This window comes from Carettochelys insculpta, chromosome 12, assembly GCF_033958435.1.
Source record: "Carettochelys insculpta isolate YL-2023 chromosome 12, ASM3395843v1, whole genome shotgun sequence".
NCBI lineage: Eukaryota > Metazoa > Chordata > Testudines > Carettochelyidae > Carettochelys > Carettochelys insculpta.
Genome location: NC_134148.1, coordinates 9,154,115 through 9,180,618, shown reverse-complemented (window position 1 = coordinate 9,180,618; position 26,504 = coordinate 9,154,115). Strand labels below are relative to the sequence as shown.

Here is a 26,504-nt window from a genome sequence, read left to right as displayed (position 1 = left end):
CCTTCCTGAGACCTCCATCCCCATTTGTACGACTACCTTTTCCCTGGCTTAGGCATCCCTCACCAGTTGCCTCAGAGGAGCTGCATGAGCATCTGTATAGATCATCTCCGCTGATGTCTACATCATCTAGGAGATCATGCTCCTCTCGGCGCTATTCATACAGGCATCAATCATGGCCCAGATCACCATCACCAGGTCCCTGCCCTTGCTACTACAGTCATTCGTATCATAGTGAACATCACCGGCACTGGGGCTCAAGGTCAAGTCATAGATCCCCACTACAACATGGCACAGACACTTCTGCCCCCTGCCTCTGAAAAGAGCTCATGTCTCTCCACCAGGAATGGAGGTCTGGACAAGTCCTCAGACCTTCCCCCGGAATCCCTAAGGGAGCGGACACAGGGGGTGTCCAAGGAACAAGGGGAAGCATATCACACCGACGCTGCCTTGTCCTCCCCGCACACAGCATTGTTCCAGGGGATATATCTCCCCCAGATGATCTCAAACAATTTCAAGAGCTCTTTAAGAGGGTAGCACAGACCCAAGACGTACAGATCACAGAAGTGCAGGAGAAACAGCATAAGCTTCTCAAAAACCTGAGACCCCACACATCATCTAAAATTGCCATCCCGCTTGATGAAGCCATTATGGAGGCTGCCACAAACATATGGCAGACCCCAGCCTCCATTCCACCTACAAACAAGCAGGCAGACAAAAAGTACTTTGTCCCATCCAGGGGGATGGAATTCTTGTTCAACCATCCCCAACTGAATTCCCTCGTGGTGGAGTCTTCTCAGCACAGATTGAAGACACCACAATACAAATCCTCGAGGTCAGACAAAGATGCAAAAAAGCTGGACTTACTCAGAAGGAAGATATATTCCTCTTCCATCTTCTTGCTGTGCATGACCAATAATGCCGTCCACCTTTCAAACCATAATTTTGACAACTATACAAGACTTATCTCACTCATGGACTTCCTCCCAAACAATAAGAAACTAGTCCTGAAGGAGACAGTCCAGGAAGGCTACACAGCCTCACGCACAGGTGTCTAAATTGCCTTAGACGTAGGGGACACAGCAGCTCGCTCTACAACCACCGCAGTGGTGATGCGCAGAGAATCATGGCTCCAGACATCCGGCATCTCCAAGGACCTGGAATCAAAAATCGTAGACTTCCCATTTGACAGGGAAAAGCTGTTTGCTGACTCTACAGACTCAGTCCTTCACTCCAGCAAGGACTCAAGAACTACGCTGAGAACACTGGGAATGTACACCTCTCCTTACAGGCGGAAAAGATGTTATCCACAACAAAAACGCTACACCTACCACTCCCAGCGCCCACAATACCAGCAAGGCTACGATCAGGGATGCCACCACCAACAACAACAAAGGCCACCTAGGCGACATCCCCAACAAGGCTGCACATCGGCGGCACAGATCCCAAGGCAACAAGTTTGACTGCTATGTCAAGGACTGCGACACCACGAACATCCTTCAGTGCCATTCAGAGCATCTGTTTCACCACCGACTCAGAACATTCTACCATCAATGGCAAACTATCACTACAAACAAGTGGGTATTAGAAATCGTTGCCATGGGGTACGCCATCCTATTTCGATCCATGTCCTCACCAAAACCCCTTATCCAGTCCCTCTTCAGGGACCCCTCTCACAAGATAATGCAATAGCAGGAGGTAGACCACCTCATATCCATAGGGGCGGTGGAAAGAGTCCTGGACAAGTTTCAAGGGAAAGGTTTTTGCTCCCGATATTTTCTCACAGGGAAGAAAACAGGAGGCTGGAGACCAATCCTGGACCTACGGGTTCTCAACCATTATCTCCGCAAACAACATTTCAAGATGACCACAATTGCTTCCATAGTCACGGCACTGGATAATGGGGACTGGTTCGCAGCCCTCGACTTACAAGATGCGTATTTTCATATGGCAATCCACCCAGCACACAGGCGCTTCCTCTGCTTCACGGTGGGCTCAGAACACTCCCAGTACAGAGTCCTCCCCTTTGGCCTCTCTTCAGCGCCCAGGGTCTTTACCAAGACACTTTACGTAGTGACAGCTTACCTGCATCGACAGGATTTATTCATTTTCCCATATCTGGATGACTGCCTGCTTAAGGGCGTCTCATGGGCAGATGTTCTGAGCATGATAAACATTACCACAAAGGTTTTTCTCTTGCTGGGCATAGTCATCAACTTCCAAAAATCAATGATGGAGCCCACGCAAAACACAGAATTCACAGGGGCACGTCTAGACTCCATTACATCAAGGGTATATCTGCCTGACGCATGTTTTCATACCTTTCGGTCCTTTGTATAAGTGCTGATGTACAGCCCCACAGTGCCAGTCCTAACTTGCTTACAGCTACTGGGACACACGGCTGCCACCACGTTCGTGGTACAGAATGCCAGACTATATATGTGATGCCTTCAGCACTGGTTGGCAATGGTATACAGGCCAATGATACATGCCATTCACAAAAACGTATCGCCCCCAATGGAGGTGCGAAAGTCTCCGGCAGGGTGGGCAGACCCCAAGAATTTGCTATCGGGGTGCCCTTTCACCAACCACAAATCGCAATTTATCTCACAACAGACGCCTCCCACATAGGATGTGGGGAGCATATGGGCAGTATATCGACACAAGAGTGATGGTCCCCCACAGAGATGGCATTGCACATAAATGTATTGGAGGTCAGGGCAGTGTTCAATGCATAAAGACACTTACGCAAACACCTGCAGAACAAGGTGGTTAGGGTCAGCACCGACAAGACTTCCATAATGTTCTACATCAATCGCCAAGGCAGAGCCAGGTCCCACGCATTATGTACAAAAGCGGTCCAACTGTGGAATTGGTGTGTTGCAAACAACATAATCTTAAAAGCCTCTCACTTACCTGGTGTCCACAATGTGAGGGCAGATCAGCTAAGCAGGCATTTTGCTCTCACGCACGAATGGAAGATCCACTCCAATCTGCTCCACAGTATATTCAACATATGGGGGTTCCCTCAGATCGACTTGTTTGCCACCTACACCAACAAGAAATGCCCTCAATACTGCTCCAGAGTGGGCATAAGGCAAGACCCATTGAGGGATGCCTTCCTGCTCTCATGGAGGGGCCCATTGCTGTACGCCTTTCCTCCCACAATACTTACTCACAAGGTCCTGAGAAAGCAAGGAGTGAGAGGGTGTGCCTCACACTTATAGCCCCAACGTGGGACGGACAGCATCGGTTCCCTCTACTACTACGCATGTCATGCTGCTCACCACTCCCCCTCCCAATCGTACCGGACCTCCTCAGGCAGGACCAAGGGTCCATAACACACCCTCATCCTCAAATGCTCCGCCTCAAAGCATGGCTAATCCATGGCTCAGTGCCTTAGAGAGAACATGCTCAAAGGGGGTAAAAGAGGTCCTGGAATGCAGTCAACAGGCCTCTACCAGGAAGGCCTATGCATACAAATGGAAACACTTTATGTCCTGGTGTCTGTCCAAACAATTAACTCCTCTAGAGGTCTCCATTCCTATACTTTTGGAGCACTTACTGGACCTGAAACAAGGGGGACTCACTTTATCATCAGTAAAGGTCCACCATGCAGCTATATCAGCATTCTGACATACAGCAGATGGGTCAACTGTATTTGCCCATCCCATTACCACATGGTTACTAAAGGGCCTCACAAACTTATACTTCCCAAGGAAACCGATATTGCCTTCATTGAGCTTACATCTGGTCCTTGACACACTATCTAGACCACCCTTTGAACCACTGGCCACCGTCTCCCTCCTACTACTTACCATGAAAACAACCTTTCTTCTTGCGATTACATCGGCTTGCAGGGTCAGTGAGCTGGCAGCAATAATGGCAACACCACCCTATACAACCTTCTTAAAGGAAGCGGTGGTTCTGCGCCTACACCCGGCGTTCCTTCCAAAGATCTCGTTGCAGTTCCACATTAACGAGCCAATAGTGCTACCATCCTTCTACCCGAGACCGCATACCTCGAGTAGGGAAGTGTGGCTGCATTCACTTGATGGAGGAGGGCACTAGTCTTTTACATAGACAGAACTAAACCCTTCTGGAAGACGAATAGACCCCTGGTGTCTCTTGCACCCAGATCAAAAGGGGAAGGGCTCTCATCGCACAGAATTTCAAACAACATCGTATCCTGCATAAAAAGGTGTTATGAGCTCCGTAAGACCCCTCTGCTAGTTTCACCCAGGGCTCACTCCACTAGAGCAATGGTGGCCTTGACAGCCTTCTTTAAAGCAGTCACACTAAAAGACACCTGCAGAATGGCAACATGGTCATCCTATGACACCTTTGCCAGACACTATGCGATTCACCAGGTGTTGGACGAAGATACACGTCTATCAACAGCAGTCCTTTCAAGGGCAAACTGCACACAAATCTGGTACCCACCTCCATTTTTCTGGGGTCACTGCTGGGTAGTTACCTACCGTGGAGCACCCACGGGGACCACTCGAAGAAGAAAGAGAAGTTACTCACTTGTGTCGTAATGATGGTTCTTTGAGATGTGCCCCCATAGGTGCTCCAGTACCCACCTGTTCCTCCCTGGTTCGGAGTTCTGCTTTATGTTTTTCAGGAGCACCAGGGGCAGTTGGTCAAGGAACTGGCATGAACTGGATCACGTGCATGACCGAAAGCGCGCGAAGGACCAGCGCACATTGGCGCATGCGTGACCCGATGAGATACAGCTTGAAAATCTCCGATCTGTGGTGCTGGAGCGAGCCCGACACCTAACGTGGAGCACCCACGGGGACACATCTCGAAGAACCATCATTACTACACAAGAGAGTAACTTCTTTTTCTTTCACATGGCTTGCACGTACACTGTCGAAGGATGATATGCCCTGTCATAGCAATCATTGCCAGGTATTTCAATCTGATTATATAGATTCTCAGGATTTTGGGTCAATGTTTATTTTTTTCAGGTCGTTTCTGCATGTATCCTTGAATCTTAGCTTTGCTCTTCCACTTGTTTTCAACCCACATGACAGTTCACCAAAGAGGATTCTTTGGGAAGACATTCGTCACCCATTCTTCTCACATAACCATTTGTTCTTTGTCAAAGACTTTGTCCACATATCTATGCTGGAGATACCATCACTGGACCTAACATTAATTACAGAATCACGGGCACATTCTGCTGTTCCTCAACTAACCTCATATATGCCATCGTGTGCCAGCAATGCCCACACACCGTTTATATAGGACAAACTGCAAACACACCTCGACAAAGAACAGACACCAAAAATCTCCCAATACACACCTGTCAGCCAGCACTTTCATGGAGTGGGCCATTCTGTTAAAGACTTGAGAGTTTGTGTTCTACTGAAAAATGACTTTAACAACTGTCTACAGAGAGAATGCTCAGAACTAACATTCATATTCAAATTTGATACATTAACACGTGGTTTGAACAGGGACAGCCATTACCTGACCCATAAGGACTCTTTTACATACTTTGATATTTGACCTAACTCTTAACTCCTGACACCCCTCCACACCCCCACTCCCCAGCTCTTCTGATTTGTCAGCCTTGATCATTTTTGGACCTCTGTGCTTTATATATTGAGTCTGATCTGGTAGGGCTGTAGATCTGAAGAAGTGGATCTGTCCCACAAAAGCTCATCACCTAATAAATTATTTTGTTAGTCTTTAAAGTGCTACATGACTGCTTTTTTGTTACCATTGTATAGGTTTGCTTTGTCAATCATTGTGACCAGGTTAGAATGATACTTTGGCTGATTTCATGTATTTCTCTCTCACCTTTGTACAGGGTGGGTGTGATGTACTGGGGGATGTGACAAGCCAAGCAGCTCACACAGGCTAAGGATGACCCCCTGCTGTCTGTAACCTAAGCTGCCAGGTAACACCTCTGTTCCTGAACAAAGAGCAGGGAGGAGCCCAGCTGGGTTTGAATCTGAGCGAGGCAATTGGGGGGAAGGGGGCAGGGGAAGGCAGCTAGCCTGTGCGGAGAGTAGGCTAGACCCTAGATGGCGATACCCCTTGGTTCTCCTCTCCACAAGATGGATTGGATTGACTGTCTCTGCCTGCTGTACTGACACCTCTGCACTGTGTGTCTGTCAATTAATCAACTTCCTGGTCTACCTGCTGAGTGAGGGTCACTTCTGGCTGTGGTTGGGATGCAGTGCGTGCGGACCCCTAAACTACATTACAGCTGCTGGAAGTGGTGGGACGCATTACACCTGTGACAGGCTTCCAGGAGCAACTGGGCGCAACAGAAAGAAGGAGACCCACAAAAGCCAGAGGTGCTGGAGGCAGAACAAAGTGATTTTTGGAGTTGTGGGGTGCTGCAGCTTCGGCCAGTGAGTCTGCACCCTTGGCAACGGCAGGGAGATGGATTATACCTGACTCCTTCTGGCAGACCTTGAGGGGCTGTGAAGAGAGAAGGGCCTGACTGTCGGGAAGGTGATCAAGGCCCAGCTGAAAGAGAATGACCAGTTCAAGGTGCCAGATCCCGTCCCAGCAGGAAACAGTCACTCACTCCTGGGAGCGTTTTGGACTCTCAGGCAGGAATAGGGGCTGGACAGACACGGTGCCCACGCTGTCACGCCCCACTAGCGGTGGTTCGTCCCCAGCAGAGACCCCTGCCACAGACCTGCGACAGCTGGAGATCAAGGTGTGATTAAAGAAACTGGAAGACCAGGAGAGACAGCGCCAGGACCAGGAGAGATAGAGGGCGCATGCGCGCCAGGAATGAGACAGTGCCAGCATGAGCACCATGACCAGGAGAAACAGACGGAGCATGAGGGGACCATGGTGAAGATGAGACACCAAGAGGCCCCAGCTGCAGTGAGTGGGGAGAGGGCCAGGAGGCCCGGGACCAGCAGTCACTTTGAGTTGCACATACTGGCCCAGTATAAGGACATGGGGGACCTGGATGAGTTTCTTACCTCCTTTGAGCAAGTCTGCGAGTTGCACCAGATTCTCCCATTTGAATGACTCCTGAAGCTCACCACCTTGCTCGATCAGAAGGCTGCAGAGATGCTCAGCCAGCTTGAGGGGCTGCAGCCCACGGACTACAAAGAGGTCAAACAGGCCCTGCTGCAGGGTTCAAGCTGACCCCCGAGACATACACAAAGAAGTTCCAGGAAATGCCGAAGAGGCCAGAGGAGACCTATGTAGACCTGGCCTCCCACATGATGCAATATTACTGCAAGTGGGTGTTTGGGATGGGAGCCCAGACCATAGTGGACCTACTTAAGTTGATGGTCCTGGAACAGTTCTATCGAGAATGCTCACCTGACCTGAGGCTGTGGCTCAAGGAAGGGAAGCCAGAAGACTCACACGGCGAAGGGAAGCTGGCTGATGAGTTCACAAACAACCGGGCCAGGTTTGAAAGAGACTTTCGGAGGGATAGGAAATCCCACAGGATCAGAGAATCCTGAAGAAAGAAGGAATCCTGGAGAGACCAGTTCCTGGCTGTACTATGGCAGGGATATCACCTATGGGGCGAGCCCAGGAAACGGGCCAGCTATCCACCCCACAGAGGTACAGCCAGAGCCTGGGCAGAGCAGCCGGCCCAAGGGATGTGAGACCTGGCCTGTTATCGCTGTAGACAGAAGGGGTATAGATAGGCTCAGTGCCCCAAGTTCCCAGACAGGTTGAACAGGCCAGAGGCTCGTGGAGTCCCAGCAGCCAGAAGGGTTGGCTGCCCAAGCAGGTAGAGCTGGCAGTACGTCCTCAGCTTGGGATGAGCCAGACCCATGGACCAGTTTCTCGGGGGGCCCAGAGGTGCAGGGCTCGGTTTATAGAGTGGGGGCAGAGCTGCCTCTGCAGAGCGAGTACCTCATACTCCTCGAGGTGGATGGGAAGAAGGCCATGGGGATCTGGGACATGGGTGCGGACATGACACTGGCCTGGCCCAAGGTGGTGGAACCGGACTGGATGATACCCAATTCCCACCTGACTGTAATGGGAATAGGCAGGACCCCTTTCAAGGTGCCCAAAGCAAAGGTACACCTGAAATGGGGGGATAAGGAGGGCCCCAAGGAGGTGGGCATTCACCATTATATATACTAATGGGGGGTGACCTGGAACACTGGTCAGATGAACGTCCTCCAGCCTTGGTCTTGACCCGCAGCCAGTGGAGGAGAGCGGTCCTCTGCCCTGGTCCAGGGCAGGATATCCCACCAGAACCACAGGGAACTACCTTGGGAAACAGGAGTGACCCCCAAGAGCAGGATCTCCCAGACTAGTGGTCCTGGAGCCAGGCAGGGACGGAGAAGTGGTTCCCACCCCTTCCCCAGCCACAGAGTTCCAGACTGAGCAGCACAGAGATCCTTTCTTGCAGAAGCTGAGGGAACTGGCCAGCCTCAGCCTGACACCACCCCTGGGGGAGGGCTGCAGGGAGAGATTCCTGTTGGAGAAGGGATTCCTATACCGGGAATGGGTTCCCACACGCAAAGTGGACCCATGGCAGGGTCCAGAGGCAGCTGGTGGTTCCCCAAAATTATCACTGCAGGCTGCTGTACCTGGCCCAAAATGTCCCGCTCACAGGACACCACGTGATTCAGCACACCAGGAAGAGGCTGTTAGAGCACTTTTTCTGGCTGGGGGTCTTTGTGGCTGTCATTTGGTATTGCTGGACCTGTGACCCCTGCCTGAGGACAAGGGGAAAGCCACCTTGAGATCACTGCCCATCATAGAGGAGCCTCTCCAGGAAGTGCCTATGGACACAGTGGGACCTTTCAGTAAGGCAACCCATTCTGGGAAGAAGTATATCCTGGTGGTAGATTTTGCCACTCACCACGCAGAAGGAGTGGCCCTGACTTCTATTGAGGCTGACACCGTGGCAGATGCACTGCTATCCATTTTCAGCAGGGTGGGTTCCCCAAGGAGGTCCTTATGGACCAGGGGTCCCACTTCATGTCAGCCCTGCTGCAAAGCTTGTGGGAGAAGTTTGGGGTCCAGCACACCTGGGCCACAGTCTACTACCCGCAGACCAACATGCTGGTGGACAGGTTCAATGGGATCCTAAGCAGATGCTGAGAACCTTATGAACCAGCACCCACAAGACTGCGATGTACTTACCCCACCTGCTGTTCACATACAGCATGGTTCCCCAGGAATCCACAGGGTTCTTTCCGTTTGAGATCCTGTACAGGAGGGTGCAGAGACCCCTGGACTTGCTACGAGATGAGTGGGAGGGGAAGACCTCTCCTGCAGGGGACTCAGTGGTGGAGTGTGTATTGGCATTCCGAGAAAAGCTTGCTGAGCTCAAGGACCTGGCTAGGCCCAGGGAAGCAAAGAGTCTTGTATAACTGCAATGCCCGAGCCTGAGCCTATGCCACTGGGGGCCAAGTGATAGTTCTCATACCCATGTGGTAGAACAAGCTGCAAGCAGCGTGGGATGGCCAAGATGACTTACCTGGGCCACAAACTGGGCAGCAGCTGTTTAAAGCCAGAGCCAGCTAAAGTGGAGGCCATCAGAGACTGGCTGGTGCCCCAGACTAAGAAGAGGGTCCAGGCCTTCATAGGGATGGCAGGTTACCACCAGAGGTTTGTGCCCCACTTTAGCTCCATTGCAGTCCCCCTCAGAGAGCTGTGTACGAAAGGGAATCCAGACAAGGTGGTCTGGACCAAGCAGTGCCAAGGGGCTTTATGTGCACTGAACGGCATGGCCCTGTGCTGGCAAACCCCAGATTTTGACAACCCTTCATGGTGATCACCGATGCCTTAGACACTGGGCTGGGCACCATGCTAATGCAGGTGAACAACAAGGGGGAGAAACACACCATTGTTTACCTGAGCAAGAAGCTCTGGCTCCAGGAGCCGAACTACGTGGCCATAGAGAAGGAATGTCTAGCCACAGTGTGGCCTCTGGGGAAGTTGCAGCCGTACCTGTTTGGGCGGCACTTCACTGTGTATAGTGATCACTCACCCCTGACTTGGCTGCATCACATGAAAAGGGCCAATGCCAAGCTCCTGCGGTGGAGTCTGCTCCTGCAGGACTACGACATGGAGGTGGTCCACGTCAAGGGGAACAACAGTATCATAGCCAATGCCCTGTCACACAGGGAGGGCCCCAAACTTCCCCAGGTCACTGGCTAAGTGACCCCACTCAGTTCAGTCTGGAAGTGAGGAGAGATGTAATGTAGTGGGGGATGTCTGTGACACGCCAAGCAGCTCTCACAGGCTAAGGATGACCCCCTGCTCTCTGTAACCTAAGCTGCCAGGTAACACCTCTGTCCCTGAACAAACAGCAGGGAGGAGCCCTCTGGATTTGAATCTGAGAGGGGCAGTTGGAGTTTGCACGGGGTGCGTGGAAGAGGGGCAGAGTAGCAGCTAGCCTGTGCTAAGGGGAGGCTAGATCCCAGATGGGGCAACTCTCAGGCCTCCTCTCCTCAAGATGGATTGAGGCTCTGCCTGCTGTACTGACACCTCTGCACTGCATCTCTGTCAACTGATAAGCTTCCCAGTCTACCTGCTGAGTGAGAGTCACTTCTGGCTGCAATTGGGGTGCAGTGCCTGGGGACCCCTGAACCCCAGTACAGGGTACAACACAGTGAACCCCAACCCCAGAAGCAGCCTCTCCCCTCATAGAGGTTAGAGATTCCCCTTTCCACCACCCGCTTTCAGTAGCCACAGAAGATATCACAATCCAACGGGTTTATTTTCCTGCATAAAAGAAGCAGGGAGAGAAGAAAGGGGCATTGCGAAGCCCCCAGTAGGGGAAAGGGCAATAGGCAGAGAGACCAGGTCCAGCTCTCACAGCTTCCTGGCTATTGTCCAAAGTCCACCAAAGAAGAAACACGGGCTTCCTGTGGTTTTAATACACATGTGCAAGACATGGATAAGCCGAGGAGCTGGGACTGGTGTTTGTCCCACCCCCTGCTGCATGTGCCTCTGCTAGAGAAAGGTGTGTGACCAGGCAGGCTACAAAAAAAATTGTTTGGGCCAGGAGTTTGACATGGCTGATTTAAAGTGACCCTGGGTCCCACATTACCCAGAGCAGTTGGTTAGCAAGCCATAGCAGAAGTAAAGAACAGGGTATAAGAGTCTCAACTGTTCCTAAATTAAATGTCAGTCAGAGCCCATGAACAATTTCAGATTCAAATCTATTTATGTAGTTCAGGGGATAAAAATATAGAGGTAACTAAGCATTTACTTTACATGTGTACACATTTCCAGAGAATGCTTGAGAAAGCAATAGTTATTTCTTCCCTTTAAAAAGGTAGTTATTTCCTACCAAATATAACGAAATACATATAAACTTTGTGTATATTTTGATTTTTCTGCTTTATCAGTAGAGTCCACGATTTAGCTCAGCACTGTCAAAATGCATTAACCAAATAATCAGAAGCATCTTTAAGCGGCAACGTAAAAGAAGTGCAGTACTCCTGAATACCTGTACATAAAACATAAAAATTACACAATACCCCTGAATCAGCATAGTTAAATTGGGCAGTCATAGATATGGATTTCCTGGTCATCTCCAACGGACACAATTTTGGAACCATTCCCATTGTATTTCACGCCCCAGACCTGGAAATAGAAGAATACAAACAATAGCTTATTAAAGTTGGCAACAGGTTAAGTTGCTATTGTTTCTCAGGGTAAGTGTATCAAGTTCATTACTATTAATGTAAAGCTATTCCTTCTGTTCCATGGCTTCATCACTAATGTTTATGTTTCAGCTGTTTAGATAATCCAGGCACAGTGGGAGACTGCCATCTGTACAAAAAAGACACTAGCTTCATCTTCAGAGCACCGATTGCTAAAATACCACTGAAAATCCAAATAAATCTTTTCACTGCACCCATATAGCTCAAAAGACCCTGAGCAGGAACAAAAGGGGACATGTACAACATAGTCATTCTAATATGAATTGATTTCATCAAGTGTGGTTCTCTCGGTACAGTAAACCCTCAAAATACGCGGCTTCAAGTAGCACATAGCTCACTTTAATGCAAGTTAAGCACAACTTGAAGCTGCTCTGGGGCTGTCAGCCTGCCTGGCTGCCTGCAGCTGTAGGCAGCTAGGCAAGCTAAGAGCCCCTTCCCCCTGCTTTCCCCCAGCCACACGGCTGTCAGGCTAACAGCGGGGCAGCTAGGGGAAGGCAAAGAGAAGCAGCCAGGAAACTGACCAGACCTAGTGCACTAATCAGTTTCCTGGATCTAGCAAGAGGTGGGGAGCTGGGAACCAGGCTGCATTGGGTTCCCAGCTCCTTGCCACTCTGGTGGGCTGGTCAGTTTCTGGCTCCTGCAAGCCCAGGGGAGGTGGAAATCAGGCTACAGCCTGGTTCCTGTCTCCCCCATGCAAGAAAATTTTTGAATTACGTGGGAGTTGCAGGAACACAAATCCCACATAATGAGGGTTTACTGTAACCATTAGCCTGTTCAGGAAAGGAGGAAGAAAAACATGAGAAATGAAAGGCTGCAGGGAAATGGAGAGTATAAGGTAAACACAGACAGCTATTTAAAGACAAATCTAAATACAAACCCTAGAGATATCTGGTCCATCCTTAAACTATTCCTAGTCATGTAACAAGGTCTGAGATAAAATTTTAAAATAGCACATTATGCTGCTAGTGGCAGAAGGACTTTTTCTCAGTGGTCTGTTTTGGGAAGCCTTTGTCTGATGCACCATCTCTTTTAATTAAAAACAAATTTAAAAAACCACCACTTTCAACACAGCTAGAAATCTAGGTCTGTTTATCCTCAAAAGACTGGGAAACAGGGATAACTACTATCGTTAATGCACAAATTACCAAGGAAATGAAACCTAAGAGGGAAAAGAGGGTTGATTTGTTTTTATTTTATTTTAAATACACTTCTCTCTTTAGCTTGTTTTCATTAACAAACTCACATGCCCAAATTGTTATCAAGGAAAGAGGTCTGGTAAAGATTTAGCATCCACCCTGTCTTAAAGGCAGCTACCAATTCTGATAGCTCCTACTCCAACAAGGCCTCCCAGAAAATTAGTGGATAATCCTGATCTTTAAGAAAAAATCTCAAACAAAATCTTTCAGGGCTTCTTACTATATAATTAGGGGAAAAGGCACCAGTCCCCACTGCTCTTTACAGTCTCCCATTTTTTCTTCACAGAGAGCACATTCACCCTGTTTTTCTATGAACAAAAACAGCAGTCACAAAACATTATTGATCTGACATACTGATGAGATTCCATATTGCCACTCCAGAGCGTGCCTCTTGATGGGTACTCTAAAAAGTGTCTCTCTCTGAATCGTCACCTTGTCACGGTGCGCGGGCTTTTGTGTTGCAATACGGTGACCATCTGTCCAGTTTTGGCTGGTCCACTTCTGTATTTCAGGTGTCAGGAAGGTATCCTGACTTATTTTAACAAAAGGGCTAATTGCCCCATATTCACACCCCCTACTGAGCTGCCCTCCCCAAGGTTAGAACAACCACAGCTGCTGCCCAGAAAGTTCATGTACCACATACTCACTGGCCATGTATGCAGGAAGTAGCAGGAGAAGGAGCCAACAGGGGCCACGCCATAGGTAAGAGGGGGTATTTTGTGCAGGCAGTGTTTTTAAGATTGTAATTGGATGTCATCTCACAGAAGCTGCCCCTCCAGCCAGGGAGACCCCTGCCTCCCCAAACTGGGCTGCAGCCCCATTCCTGACTCCCCACAACTTGGGGAGAAGCTGAGAGTGGCACCTGCAAGTTCTTGGTGCAGGTTCCTGGCACCTGGAGGTTTGGGGCAGCTGGGGAGGTTCCCTGCAGTGCAGTAGTTCCATTCCCTGCACCCTGGGTCATCCTGCAAACACCCACCACCACCACTTCTGCAGGGCAACCGCTCCTGCAATTGGGGAGCTCCCCTGTGGGGTGGCAGCCCCATTCTGGAGCACCATGGCACATAGTAGCCACAGAGCTGCACTTGGTTGGCAGCCACAGCCACATAACCACCCTCCCCTCCACAGGGTGTCCCATATTTAGCCTAGGGCAATATGGTCACCCTAGTTCCAATGAACCTGAGAGCGATGCCATACGGAGTCTCATACTCCCTGTAGGGTCACTCGCAGTGGAAAGGTGAAGGTGGAGGGTCCAGATGAAGAACAATCCTAAAAGTCCTCAGTGGCAGAACAGGTGGAGGATAGCAAGGGTAATGCTACAATGGCTGTGAAGGCAGGAGACTCCAGTTGTCATGGATCCCATGCCACTGGACCTGAGCCTGCTATCCCTCAAGAACCATGTGGTGGCTGCAGTGCAACAGCCCCCCATGTTAAAAGAAGTAATGCACAGGTGTCTTCCTCTGCGTACTACTCTCCTAAACTTAAGCCCTACCGCAAGTGGCAAATGCCGACAGGAGCAGGACTGTGAAATGCAGAAGCTTTTATTCATGGACCTGCACATAGGTGGTGGATGTATGTATCAGTTGTTCCATTTCAAAGGCTGAGGTGGTAGAATCCAGCGGCTTCGTCCATGACTGAGTAGCCCTATTCAGGATCTGTTCTGCTCACCCCACATGGGGAGGAAGCTAGAAAAGGTGCCCTAAACATAATCCCCCTCAACTGCCCTGACAGGATAACAGCATCCAGTGGGTTCACCTCTATGCTATGAAAACCAACGGTAAACTTTAGAACATGGAATATTTGGATTCTAATGGACAACCCAGACAGTGAGCAACCCAGAAGACACACAGTGATTACTGCCTAATTGTACTGCAATGATTCAACATCGGTATAGATGCCTTGGCAGAAACACATAGACCAGAAGGACAGCTAAGAGAAGATAGCAGAGGGTACATGCTTTTCTAGAAAGAAACACCAACAGAAGGAAAAACAAATTCATGGAGTAAGATTTGCCATCAAAAACGAGCTGATGAAGATCCCTTCTGAAGTCCCTGTTGGTATCAATGAGTGTCATGACCAGGGTCAGCAACCTGCGGCTCCTTAAGGAGCCACCTGTGGCTCCAAGCATTACCGCTGCTGACTCCACCTGCAGCTTTGGAGGCTGCCACCACTTAAACAAAGCCCCCCATTAAAACAGGCTTTACGGTTTTTTTTGTTTAAGCAATGACAGCCTCCAGAGCTCCAAGTGGAGTCAGCAGCAGCAGGGAGCTCCAGAAGAGGAAGCCAGCCGCTGCCCATGTGCTGCACACTGGGGAAGGACAACTGGGAGGAGAGGCAGCTGAGCCTGCCCTGCAGGAGCCACGCTGGAGAAGAGGAGGAGGATGCCGGGCAGCAACCAGCTGGCAGAGGGAGGGTGAGAGGGCTCTGCTTCCCAGACACGTGGGAGCTGCTGTTCAATGCAAAGGGCTGCTCGAACCTCCCCCTGCACTCAAACCAGCGCAAGCAGGGCTGGACTGCACAGCTTGCTGTGGTTGTGTCAAGCCCAGGGTGCACATCCGGCACAGTGGCTCCCTCCTGCCTCAGGGCACTGCAGTGTCTGCCCCCAACTCTGGGCTTTCAGCTTCTCCCAGCTGAAATCAATCAATTCCTTTAAAACAGCCCATAAAATAAACATGCAGGCGGCAGCAGGGAGCAGCAGGATAGGCGGTTGTCTCAAGCAGGTAAATCCTGGGGAGAGAATGTGGGGTTTGTTGGGAAAGCCTGGGGATGCGGATAACAACTTTCTAACTGGTATAAATCATTGTGCGCGCTCTGTTCTTAAAACAGGGGTGACAAAAAGTATAGTTTGCATTATTTATTAAGGACTGTCTCTCATTCATGTTCATTGCAGCTTGAAGTAGTGATTTTGTAACTGAATTTGGAAAATTACTCTTCACACTATTTCAGTTGCAGACCCCTGCTCACGACTCTCCACTTGAAGCTTGCAAAAACCAACGGGCAGCTGTCATGAGTGCTTATGCATAGGGTGACCATATTTGCCTACCAGATCAGGGCTACGGGTATGTGGGGGAGGGCTGGGGTATGTGAGTGAGCTGCTCAAATTAGGGCTGGGTGTGTGTGCAAGACAGGAGGCTAGGAGCAGGGAGGAGCCCTGCAGCTGGGTTATGTGACAATGTAAGACATTTGATATTTTTGCAGCAATATAAAAAGAGAGTGAAACCTACTAGTTCAGTTTCCCCCCCACTCTCCATTTAATTTCACTGGCGCCAGTGGATTTACAAAAGGTAAAATTATACTCTTAGCTTTCAAAGTAAGACAACTTATTATTCCACACCTTTCAATACCTCGCTCTATTCATTACAGTATAGCATACCTTCTAATACTCATACACACCATGCCAAGCCCACTGCCAAACCTTCCAACCTGCCACCAGTCCATCCATGAGAGGTACAGCACTGGAAGGCTTGGAAATCCTCAGCCCTTGCCCTTATGCTGCCTCCCACAGTCTCCCACTGAAATCTCCCACCATGGGTTTCTCTCTCCCAAACAATGACAATCTCCCATCTAACCACTGGGCCCAGCTGCCCCTCTCCATCCCAGAGATGCCTAGACCCCACGGTGCCAAGTTTGCTTCCTAGTTGCTGCCTGTGGGCCACCCCTTTCCTCCCACTCTTTGAAGTCCTTGTCTAGCTAGTTCTCCCATTCCCCAGGGCAGGGCCAGATTAAGATAAGGGCTGCAGCCTAATGTGTAAAATACCCCTTCCCAAACAAATGCTAAAACTTGATGGAAATAACTTATCTGGAAATTCAACTCTAGTTGAAAAGTCAAATGAACAGGATCTATGTTAAAGGTCTTCCAGTTTTTAATTTACCATGCATCAATTAGTAAGTTACCACAGATTTTTTTTACAATATTGTTCAGTTTCAGACAGCTACAAAACTTCCAAATCATTTTGTTAAAAAAAAAAATTGTTTCCCTTATAAACCATTAACACCTATGCAAAGTGGAGCAGCCAAATTCCCTATCCCCACCCCGTTTCTCCCATCACCTAGCCTTCTTCCACCTCCCCGGAAAGGTGGGGGCTACGGCTCTGGCCTTTGAGGAAAGGCACAGGGAGGAAGAATGGAAAAGGGGATTGCCTCCACAAAATGTGGGGAGTTCCACCTGCCAGAGCAATTTAAAAGGGTCTAAGACTTCCAGGCCATTTCAATTTGCCTGGGGTTCTAGGCACTTGCCCCCAGTCTATCAGCAGCCCAGGCTGAGCTCCCTCCCACACTCCAAACCTCTGGGCCCCAGCCTGGAGCCCCTTCCTGCTACAACCCAAGCCCTTCATCCCAGGCTCTACCTCAAAGCATGCACTCCTAGCTGGAGCGCCCTCATCCCATCTCAGACCCCTGCCTTCTGGCTCAGCCTGGAACACACCCCTCTGATATTCTGAACACATTATTTTTGTGCTCATCCCAGATCCGAGGGACCCAACAAAATCTATTATCTCTGGCCACCAGAATAGTTAATGCAGCCCTACCAGCCCTCTTCCACGATTCATCTTCTTTGTCCCCTTCTTCCCATCTGTGTGCCTTCCTGAGCCCTGCCCCCCACCCTACATATGACTCCTCCATACCCACGGTCCCCTATCTAACTCCTGGCCTGGGTCAAGGTTCCGTTTACTGGGTCCAGTGACTTACCTGTTTGTGTTGCCTGTGGGATACCAAGCTAAGCGCAGCCCTCCTGCAGCTGTCACCCCTTTCTCCTCCCTCTCCCAATCCCATTACCTGCCAGCAGGTGTGGGGGAGGGGAAGTGAGACAGAGCCTCCTCTGTCTTTTTCATGCAGCATGAGCAAAGAGTGCACAGCAGCCACACACCCTGACTTTGGCTGCTGAGCCCATGCCCCTCCTCCATCCCTCCACCCTCCACCCGGCTCCCATCAGCCCAGGGACTTCTAGAAACAGCATGTTTAAACAATCTGTGTAAAGAGCCAAGACACCTCCTGCAGCTGTCTTTTTAAACAAACAGTCCCTGCTTTTTAAAGAGCTGTCTCATTAAAATTCAAGTCCCTGCTTTGCAACATATGGACAATTAGCCTGTTTGTTTAAAAAAAAGTTGGGAAACTCTCTAGGTAGCTAAAAAAAGGACAGTCCCAGCTAATACAGGATGGATGGGCACCCTATACACCAACTCTAGATGCCGACGAAGATGACATGAAAGCAGGCTACCATTGGGGAAAAAAGGAGCTGGCAATAGCAACTTCAAAGGAGTGGTCCTCCTTACAAAATGTGTGGAACACAAGCTCATCATCATGAACACTCTCTTTCAACAGAAAAACAAATTTAGGACCTCATGGTAACACCCTCAATCAAAGCACTGGCACCTCAAAGACTATGTCATCATCTGCACTTGGGAGTGGCACGATGTCCTTCTCACATGTGCAATGACTAGCGCTGATGACTGCTGGACTAATCACCGCCTTACTCGATCTATGATGGCGATCAGGATTGTCACCAAGCGGAGAAGTCAGAGAAAACAGATCCAATGGAAGATCAACATACAAGGCTTGGAAGATCCCATCTGACAAACCGTCTTCCAGATAGTGCTTCAAAGGAAGATGCCGAGAGTACACCCTGAAGACATGGAAGAACACTGGTGTCAACTGAAAAATGCCATCACTGGAGCTTGTGGAGAAACCATTGGCTATCAGTCCAGGAAACATCAGGACTGGTTTTCGCAGAATGATGCAGAAATTGAATGCCTAAGGCAAAAAGGAGAGGCTTTAGGGCCTAATAAAGCAGTATCAACTGCACAAGGAAGACAGAAGCGCATGCCAATGCCAAGGTGGAAGTCCAAAGTAAAACAAGGTCTCTGGAAAACCAGTGGTGGACTGAGAAGGTGCAAGAACTCCAACATCTCACAGACGTCAAACAATGAGGTTTCTTCAATGCTATCAAAGGTGTTTATGGACTGAGAAATCATGGAATCAATCCCGAGATCAAAGGACAGTACCCAACTCTTGAAAGACAATGAAACCATTGCTTCTCGCTAAAAGGAACATTATAATGAGCTCTTTGAACTGCCCCTCCACTGTGGTCCTAGAATCCCTTGACCAAATCCCTCAGCAACCGCCTAGGGATGATCTTGCAACACTTTCTACCATTCCCAGCTGCCATCAAAGTGAAGAAGTGCAACAAGGCAACTGGACTAGATAGAATCCCTGCCAAAGTCTTCAAAGATGAGCCAGAGCTCCACAGAAAACTCCACCTTCTGATTCTCAAGATCTGGGAGAGGGAGCACATGCTATGACATTTCAGAGACACACTGATTATCAGCCTCTTCAAGAAGGACAAAACGTTGGACTGTGGTAACTATCGTGGCATCTGCCCCTGGGCAATGGCAGGGAAGATCTGAGAGTGGCAGGAGTTGGTTTGCAAGGATTTGAGCTAAGAAGACATTCTCCCAGAATCCCAGTGTGGCTTCCGACCAGTCTGAGGAACAGCAGACATGATCTTCACCACCCAGCAACTCCAAGAAAAATGTCACGAACAAAACCAAGCTTTATACATGAATTTCATCAACCTGACCAAAGCATTCGACTCAGTCAATCATAGAGATCCATCTACAAGTGTGAATGTGGATATTTAAGAGTTAGCCTCTTGAGCCACTGTCTGAACAGCAAAGACTTAGCGGCTGAAAAACAATACAAACTAGATTCTACAGCAATGACCCACTCACAGATGAAGATTAAGTCCCATCTGTAGGTGATGAGTCAGAGAAACCTGGGGCAGTGGAACATCACCAGAACTATGGACTAAAACACACAAAAGATGTGGTACACCACTACCAGGCTGGGTTCTTTTCATCTTGTCAACATCAGAGCATTGATCCAGATCAAGGGAACCTGGCTCTAGACTGACATCTAATTCATCTGGCCAACAGATTAGAGTGAGCAACTTTTGGTAATTATAAACAACCACAAGGTGTGTGTGTGGTGGGGGAAGTGAATGTAATATATCATACACATATGGTAAGTGTTGATTACTGTACATGTACTAACAATAAATGTGGCATTTTGCCTTTCCCCCGCAAAAAGATCCCATGTGCATCTTTTAAGCATAACACCACTGTAGCGCACACGAGGAGAGATGGAAAAAAGCATCAGAAACTGCCCCGCATCCCTCCAACAGCTACCAACAGCCCTACCCATTCTGTGATAAGATCTGAAGCTCCAGAATCAGGCTGATCTGAGATCAATGGTCTCACAAATAGGCGAGTGACATGAAAATGTCCTACTTGTTATCAAGAGACTGCCAAGACTCTAATAGTATTACTTAGGAAAAAAGTCAGCCTGGGAGCTTGTAGAAAAAAGATGAACTCTAGGATAGCAATTCTGAAAAACTATCAAAGGTTTAAAATGTTAGGGCAGTATCCCAAGGCTAGTTGTGAACTCAGAGAACGTAAGGACCTACTTACACAAACAGTTTGCAACAAGCAAAGGTGTAAATTTACCCCACCATAACCTGTTTCAAGACTGGAGTAGATTAAACTACATGGGAAACTTCTCATGTATTGCAGCAGGGTCCTCACAGACACTGAGGCTACGGTTACACTAGCGAGTTTTGCCGACAAAACCGGTGGAATGGTCATACACAAAATGAATTCTATTGACAGCACTTTTACTAGCAGTGTTCTGCCTCTCAGCCATGAGGCATAACACTGCTGTCAACAGATTCTGTCAACAAAAAAGCTGTGCTGATGCCCGTGGGTGCGGGCGGGCGCTTCTCTCAACAGACAGGGCATCCAGAACAATGGGCAGCCCTGTCTGCTGTGCTTCCAGGTGCCTGTTTTGTCAAGAGTGCAGCCAGGCAGTCCTGCTGCTCTGTTGACAAAGACTAGCACTCTTCTGATTGGCTTTTGTATGTGGATGCCCTCTGTCAGCAGAAATTTTGTCAGGAAATCTCTTATGACAGTGACTTCAGTCAGCAGAGCGCTGTAGTGTAACTGTAGCCTTAGTGTGCAGCCAATTCATATACCAGCTTGCTGTGAACTAAACTTTTGCATGGATGAGCCTTAAATGACTTTTGCATACTAGTATAATTCTCATATCCAGCCTTCTCGATAGATTTACATGTTCTAATTTAATATACCTGATCCTGATGATCAAAGAAGGTATGAACACAAGTCCTTGTTCCAGCATCCCAAACTTTCACACTTTTGTCAGAAGAACTGGAAAATATTTTACATTAATATCTGAATTAATACCAATTTCATAATTACCATAAGAAACTAAAGATCTGATACTACAATACAACCCCCACATCAAAATTAGGGTGAAAAACCAAATAAATGAAGATCTGTATCAGCAGGTTATAGAAACAGTGGCCTTAATTTGAAACTATTTTAACATGAAAAGTACGAAAGATAAATGAGAATTCCAAACACAGAAATCACCAATTCTCTGAAGCAAGTTACTTGGATAAAGAAAGCACAACTGAGTAAACTCACTAGTTTGTTCTGTTCCAAAAGTTAATATTATCAAAATGTTATTTTTACAATACATTATAGTACAGTGGGATGAAGCATTTAGTTAAGTGCTACTTTACAAAAATTTAGGGCCAGATTGTGATACCCTTATTTATATTCAGAATTATCTCAACTACATAAGATGATACACTGATCTCAACAGGACTGTTTGCACAAGTTGAACCTCTCCAGTCTGGCACCATCAGTTCCTGACTGGTGCCAAACCAGAGAATTTGCCAAACCATGGGTGGTCAATATTGTCTAACAGCATTACCAACAACACTTCCAATGCTTACTGATCTCTTCAAAGACTTTTAGGGGTAAATTAGAGCTAAATAACAGCACAAAAATGCTGAGAGCCAGGACTGGTGGCTCTAAATAAACTTTATGGGACTGCAGGAAGCTTGGCCACACCCAAGATAAATGGACCTCCAGCTAACTAGAAATCATGCTGGACCACAGATGTTGCCAGACCAGAGAGGTTCAACCTATATCAGGCACTGTTCTGTTTAATAAGGATATCAATTTGGCCCACAGTAACTGATAACAGATCTTTCTTTCACTCATTAATACAATGTATCCTGGTTCCACTCTATATATATTGTGTGATCCGTTTCCAATTATACATGGAATATTAATTTTCATCATAAAAATCTACAAAAAATAAAAAATGCTAAATACCTGGAAACAAAATGAGTATCATTTGGGCAAAATGCCACATTTAATACCCATGATCCGTGGCCACTTAGTGTTCCTGCCAAATTTGCATGTTGTCTGTGGAAGATAAGTTTAGAGTTAGACACCCTATAATAAAAATTACATTTTGTGTGCTGATTCCAAGAAAGGACGAAACAGCTTGCTTGCATTCGATATTTTGTAATGAGGATAGCTAAAATAATTTTGTTCCTTCATCACTGAAAGGTTGCAGCTGGTGTTTTTTAGATAATTGCTAAATGCTCTTTGGACTCTTATCCTGTCACTTTCCTGTTAAACAAAGACATAAGAGCACTGGAGAAGATCTGTGTAGCAGCTTTGCTCAAAGAGCAGTTAGTATGTTATACGCTTGACACCTATTTTCAGACTTACAGTGCTGTGTGCACACTTCCTTATTATTTAATAGAGATTGGGAATTACACGTAAGTGACCTTTCTGCTCTAAATTCAGATAGAACAGGTAATTTTGAGGACTACTTTCTCTATCATTTGTCTGTACAGTGCCTACCATTATAGAACTGTGATCCATGACTCACGTTCTTACAAGCTATCCTAAGACAAACAAATAATGGCAGGCTAGAAAAGGATCTTGAACAGATGATATAAGTGGATTTTGCCTCACTTAAGGGGATCAATCTGTCCGTTAACTCAAATGGTTTGTAACCTGGCAATAGATTTGGATTCTTGACTGTTTAAGAAGCCCAGTTAGGAGGAAACAAAAATAAACAAGACCAAAAAAAAAAAAAAGCCAACCAACCAAAACAAACAGTTTTTGTCTTAGCACTTACAACCTTTAATTTGGGATGTGGACTTTTCCACAGTGACCCAGGCTCTGTCATTTCTAGACTGGATGGCTACAAAGTTCTTTCTATGGAGCTGTTTTCAGCAGCTACAGTTAATACAAAATACAGTACTGCATCCATTAGAATTCAGGGGTGAGGAGCCCACACTCCAGATCAGGCCTCTAAGACTCAAGGCTTCCCTCCCCAGCATTTGGCCTGCAAGGCAGGAGGAGGGCAGGTGTGCAGCCCTAAGCCTCATGGGCTGAAGCCAGAGCTGCATCTAGCCCAAGGCCATGGACTCTGAGCGAGCACAGGGGGCAGCAAGTGGCTCTGCATGGTGCCGCTGCAGCTCACTGTTGTTCCCCCAGTGAGGGAAAGGGGATGGAGAGCTGCAGCACTACCTGGAGGTTTTACTGGAATTCAGGCCAGTCAGAACAGCAGAGGGCAGTGCCTGGGAGTGGGAAAGAGGGCACACAAAGCCTTTTGTGTCATGAGGGTACTGCACGAATAAGACGCACCTCTGTCACCCAGACCCCCTGCCTCCTCCCTCCCACCCAGACTCTCACTCTGCTCCTACCCCTCTCTTCTAGACCCTTCATCCCCACCCTGACTCCTCCCGGTGATGCCCCTACCCCATTCCTGCAGTCCCTCCCACCCAGAGGCCCCCCTGCCAACTCCCAGCCCATTCTTGCACCCTCCTTCCCACTCAGATTCCATACCCTAAACCCACTTTCTGGCAGCCCCATCCCACATTTAACCCCTCATTTTTGGCCCTGCTGTGGGCCGTGGCCCACAAGATATACTCGTCCTGGACCCTGGAGCCGGTGCATGAGGGGAATGAGAAAAGTTTCTCCTTTTATTTGTTTTTCAGTCAGGGACCATGTCAGTGAAGGGTTTTTGCTTCTCCTTGTGTGGCCCCTGACTGATTTTTCTGTGGGGCAGCAGCTCCCATCACAAAAGAAAGCTCTGCATCCCTGCTTTAGGGATGCTAACTGAGGAAAACCTGTTATACCAGCACTTAAACAGTTGCACTAGTTTTCTAGTCATGTCAGGCCATTAGCTCAAAGCACTGACTTCAGGTTCTAAATGTCATGAGGGCTTAGGCCATTGTTATCTGAGACACAGCCTCTCCTCCATGGAGATCAAAAGCCCAGGATTTGAGCACACAATAATTTTCACTTGGCTTGCAAATGCAGGGGGTGACTGAGAGAAGTTTCTGCAAAGTGGAAAGGAAAGAAGACAGACTGGAGGAATTCAAAGAAAGCCCAGGTAGCAGGAAGAACATATTGCCATAGAGAGGCAGGAAAGGTACCAGCAATAGGGAGAGTGCCACAGGCTTGAGTGGAGTAAAAGAACAAAGAATGAATGAGGCAGCATATTGGGGCATGAAGCAGAAATTCAAAAGGTAGACATAAAAAGTACACAGGATAATATTGGGGCTGGCAGGTATAATATGGCCCCTTTTTGTCTTGAGAGACAGTGGTTAGCAGTGGCAGTGAGGATCTATGGGCAGTATTTGAGTCTGCACCTTCTCTCATGGCTTATTGGCCCAATATTGGATTTGCACAGTTGATTGCAATAACCGTATGTCAGTCTATTTATGAATTCTTGAGTCAGAGTTTCTCCTTCTAAGATGAATTTTATTTTTTGCATGGCTTGCACATATACTATGGAAGGATGATGCACCCTGTCGTAGCAATTGTCACCAGGTATTTCAATCTGATGATCAAGAGTCCCAGGATTTTGGATAAATGTTGAATTTTTTTCCCAGCGTTTTTGCACGTATTGTTGAATCTTAGTTTTGGTCTTCCTGTTGTTATCAACCCACATGACAGTCCATTGAAGAGGATTTCTTTGGGAAGACTTTCGTCATCCCTTCTTCTCACGTGACCAAGGCATTGTAGTCTTCTGCTGTTGAGGATCACTATAAGGCTGGTTATGACAGATCTCGACAGGATATCTGCATTTGAAACTTTATCTTGCCAGTTGATATTCATAATTCTGCAGAGGCAGTGAAGATGGAAGCTGGACCATGCCTCAGAACCATTTAGCAGGATACTCAACACATGCGCCTGATAGATTAGTATCTTTGTTTTCACTGTCAGTTTAGGATTGTTCTATGTTCGTTTTGTGAGTCTGCCAAAAACAGTAGCTACCTTCCTGATTCTGATACTCAGTTCTTTGTCCATGGATAGGTTTATGGTGACAGCAGATCCAAGGTAACAGAATTGTTGAACCACATCTAATGGGCTATTATTCAGAATGACACTAGTTTGCTGAGGTATACCTTGTTATATAACAGTTTCTTCATGCTTTTGTCACGGGAAAACAACTTGCAAGCTCTGGACAGAGAATCCATCAGTGACTGTAGCATGTCTTCACTATGAGCAATGACAGCTGCATCATTTACAATGAAAGTTCCCTAATGAGGACTTTCTTGACCTTAGTTTTGGCCTTGAGTCTTGCCAGGTTGTAGAGAGAGCCGTCTAATCTTGTGTGGAGAAATACATTGCTGCATGAGTTTTGAAATGTGCAATTTAGTAGAACTGAGTAGAATATGCTCAGAAGCATAAGGGCAAGAACATATCCCTGTTTGACTCCCCTGTTCATTGCAAACGGTTCCACTGTAGATCCATTATAGTGCACTGTTGCTCTCATGTTCTCGTGAAAGGATGTTATGAGCTTAAGTAGAGTCAACGGGCAGCCAAAATTGGTTAATACCCTGAATAGTCCTGATCTACAAACTGTGTCAAATGCCTTTGTTAAGTCCACAAATGCTATGAATAACAGCTTTCCTTGTTTTCTGCATTTTTCCTGTAGTAGTTGAAGACAGAAAATCATGTCCATTGTTGACGTGCCAGCCCTAAAGCCACATTGTGTTTCTGGATAGACCATCTGCGAGTTTTTGCAGGTGTTTGAGAATGACACAGGCAAAGGCTTTTCCTGTGATGCTCAGCAACAAGATGCCTCTGTAGTTGTTGCAGTCACCCGTGTCGCCTTTGATTTTATAGAAAGTGATGATGTCCCACAAGGCATGAAAGATGCAAACACCTCCTGCTTTCCGACATTTTAGGAGTAAATCATAGAGGAAAGGGAAGAGCACAGCTTTGTTTGCCTTCAGGACTTCAGCTGGGATTCCGTCGTTTCCTGATGCTTTTCAATTGGAAAGAGCTTGAGAAAGTTCCTCTTCTGTAGGCTCTGCATCTAGCTCAGACATTTCTGGAAGAGTCTGGATGAGGTCATCAAGTTCAGGTGGTATGGTACGTTCGTGGGAACGAAGACTTGAGTAGCGTTCAACCCATCTGGACATCTGCAGCTTTTTGTCTGTGATCACCTGCCCATTTATGTGCTTCAGTGGGGCGACTTTGATAATGTTTGGTCCGAGTACTTTTCTTCAATCCATCATACGTTATTTTCAAGTCACCCAAATCAGATGCCTTTTGAATATTAGAACACAGATCTACCCAATACTTATTCACACACTGCCTGGATTCTCTGAAGAGCAGATCTTGCATGTTGATGTTGATTTCTTGTGCTTTGAGAAGGGGTCTTTATTCAGATGTGCCTTGTGTTTTCCTTTAAGAAGAGGTCTAAGAATGTCAACATTTTCATCTATCCAGTCTTTGTTAGAATTTACATGTTCCAAAGGCAGATTTGGCACATTTGTATA

General features: G+C 47.6%; 1 protein-coding gene across 5 annotated transcripts in view; it reads right to left on the bottom strand.

Annotated features, from left to right (window-relative positions):
• Nucleotides 1–11,107: 11,107 nt before the first annotated feature.
• SKIC8 (SKI8 subunit of superkiller complex) overlaps nt 11,108–26,504 on the bottom strand; it is a 30,589-nt gene continuing 15,192 nt past the window's right edge. For all 5 annotated transcript variants that reach the window (XM_075006320.1, XM_075006322.1, XM_075006323.1 and 2 more), the window contains exons 9-11: nt 22,021–22,113; nt 20,964–21,042; nt 11,108–11,553 (exon numbers count right to left, since the gene is read on the bottom strand). In XM_075006320.1, the coding sequence (XP_074862421.1) occupies nt 11,464–11,553; nt 20,964–21,042; nt 22,021–22,113 (262 nt within the window). In that variant the 3' untranslated portion in view covers nt 11,108–11,463. The remainder of the gene's footprint in view (nt 11,554–20,963; nt 21,043–22,020; nt 22,114–26,504) is intronic.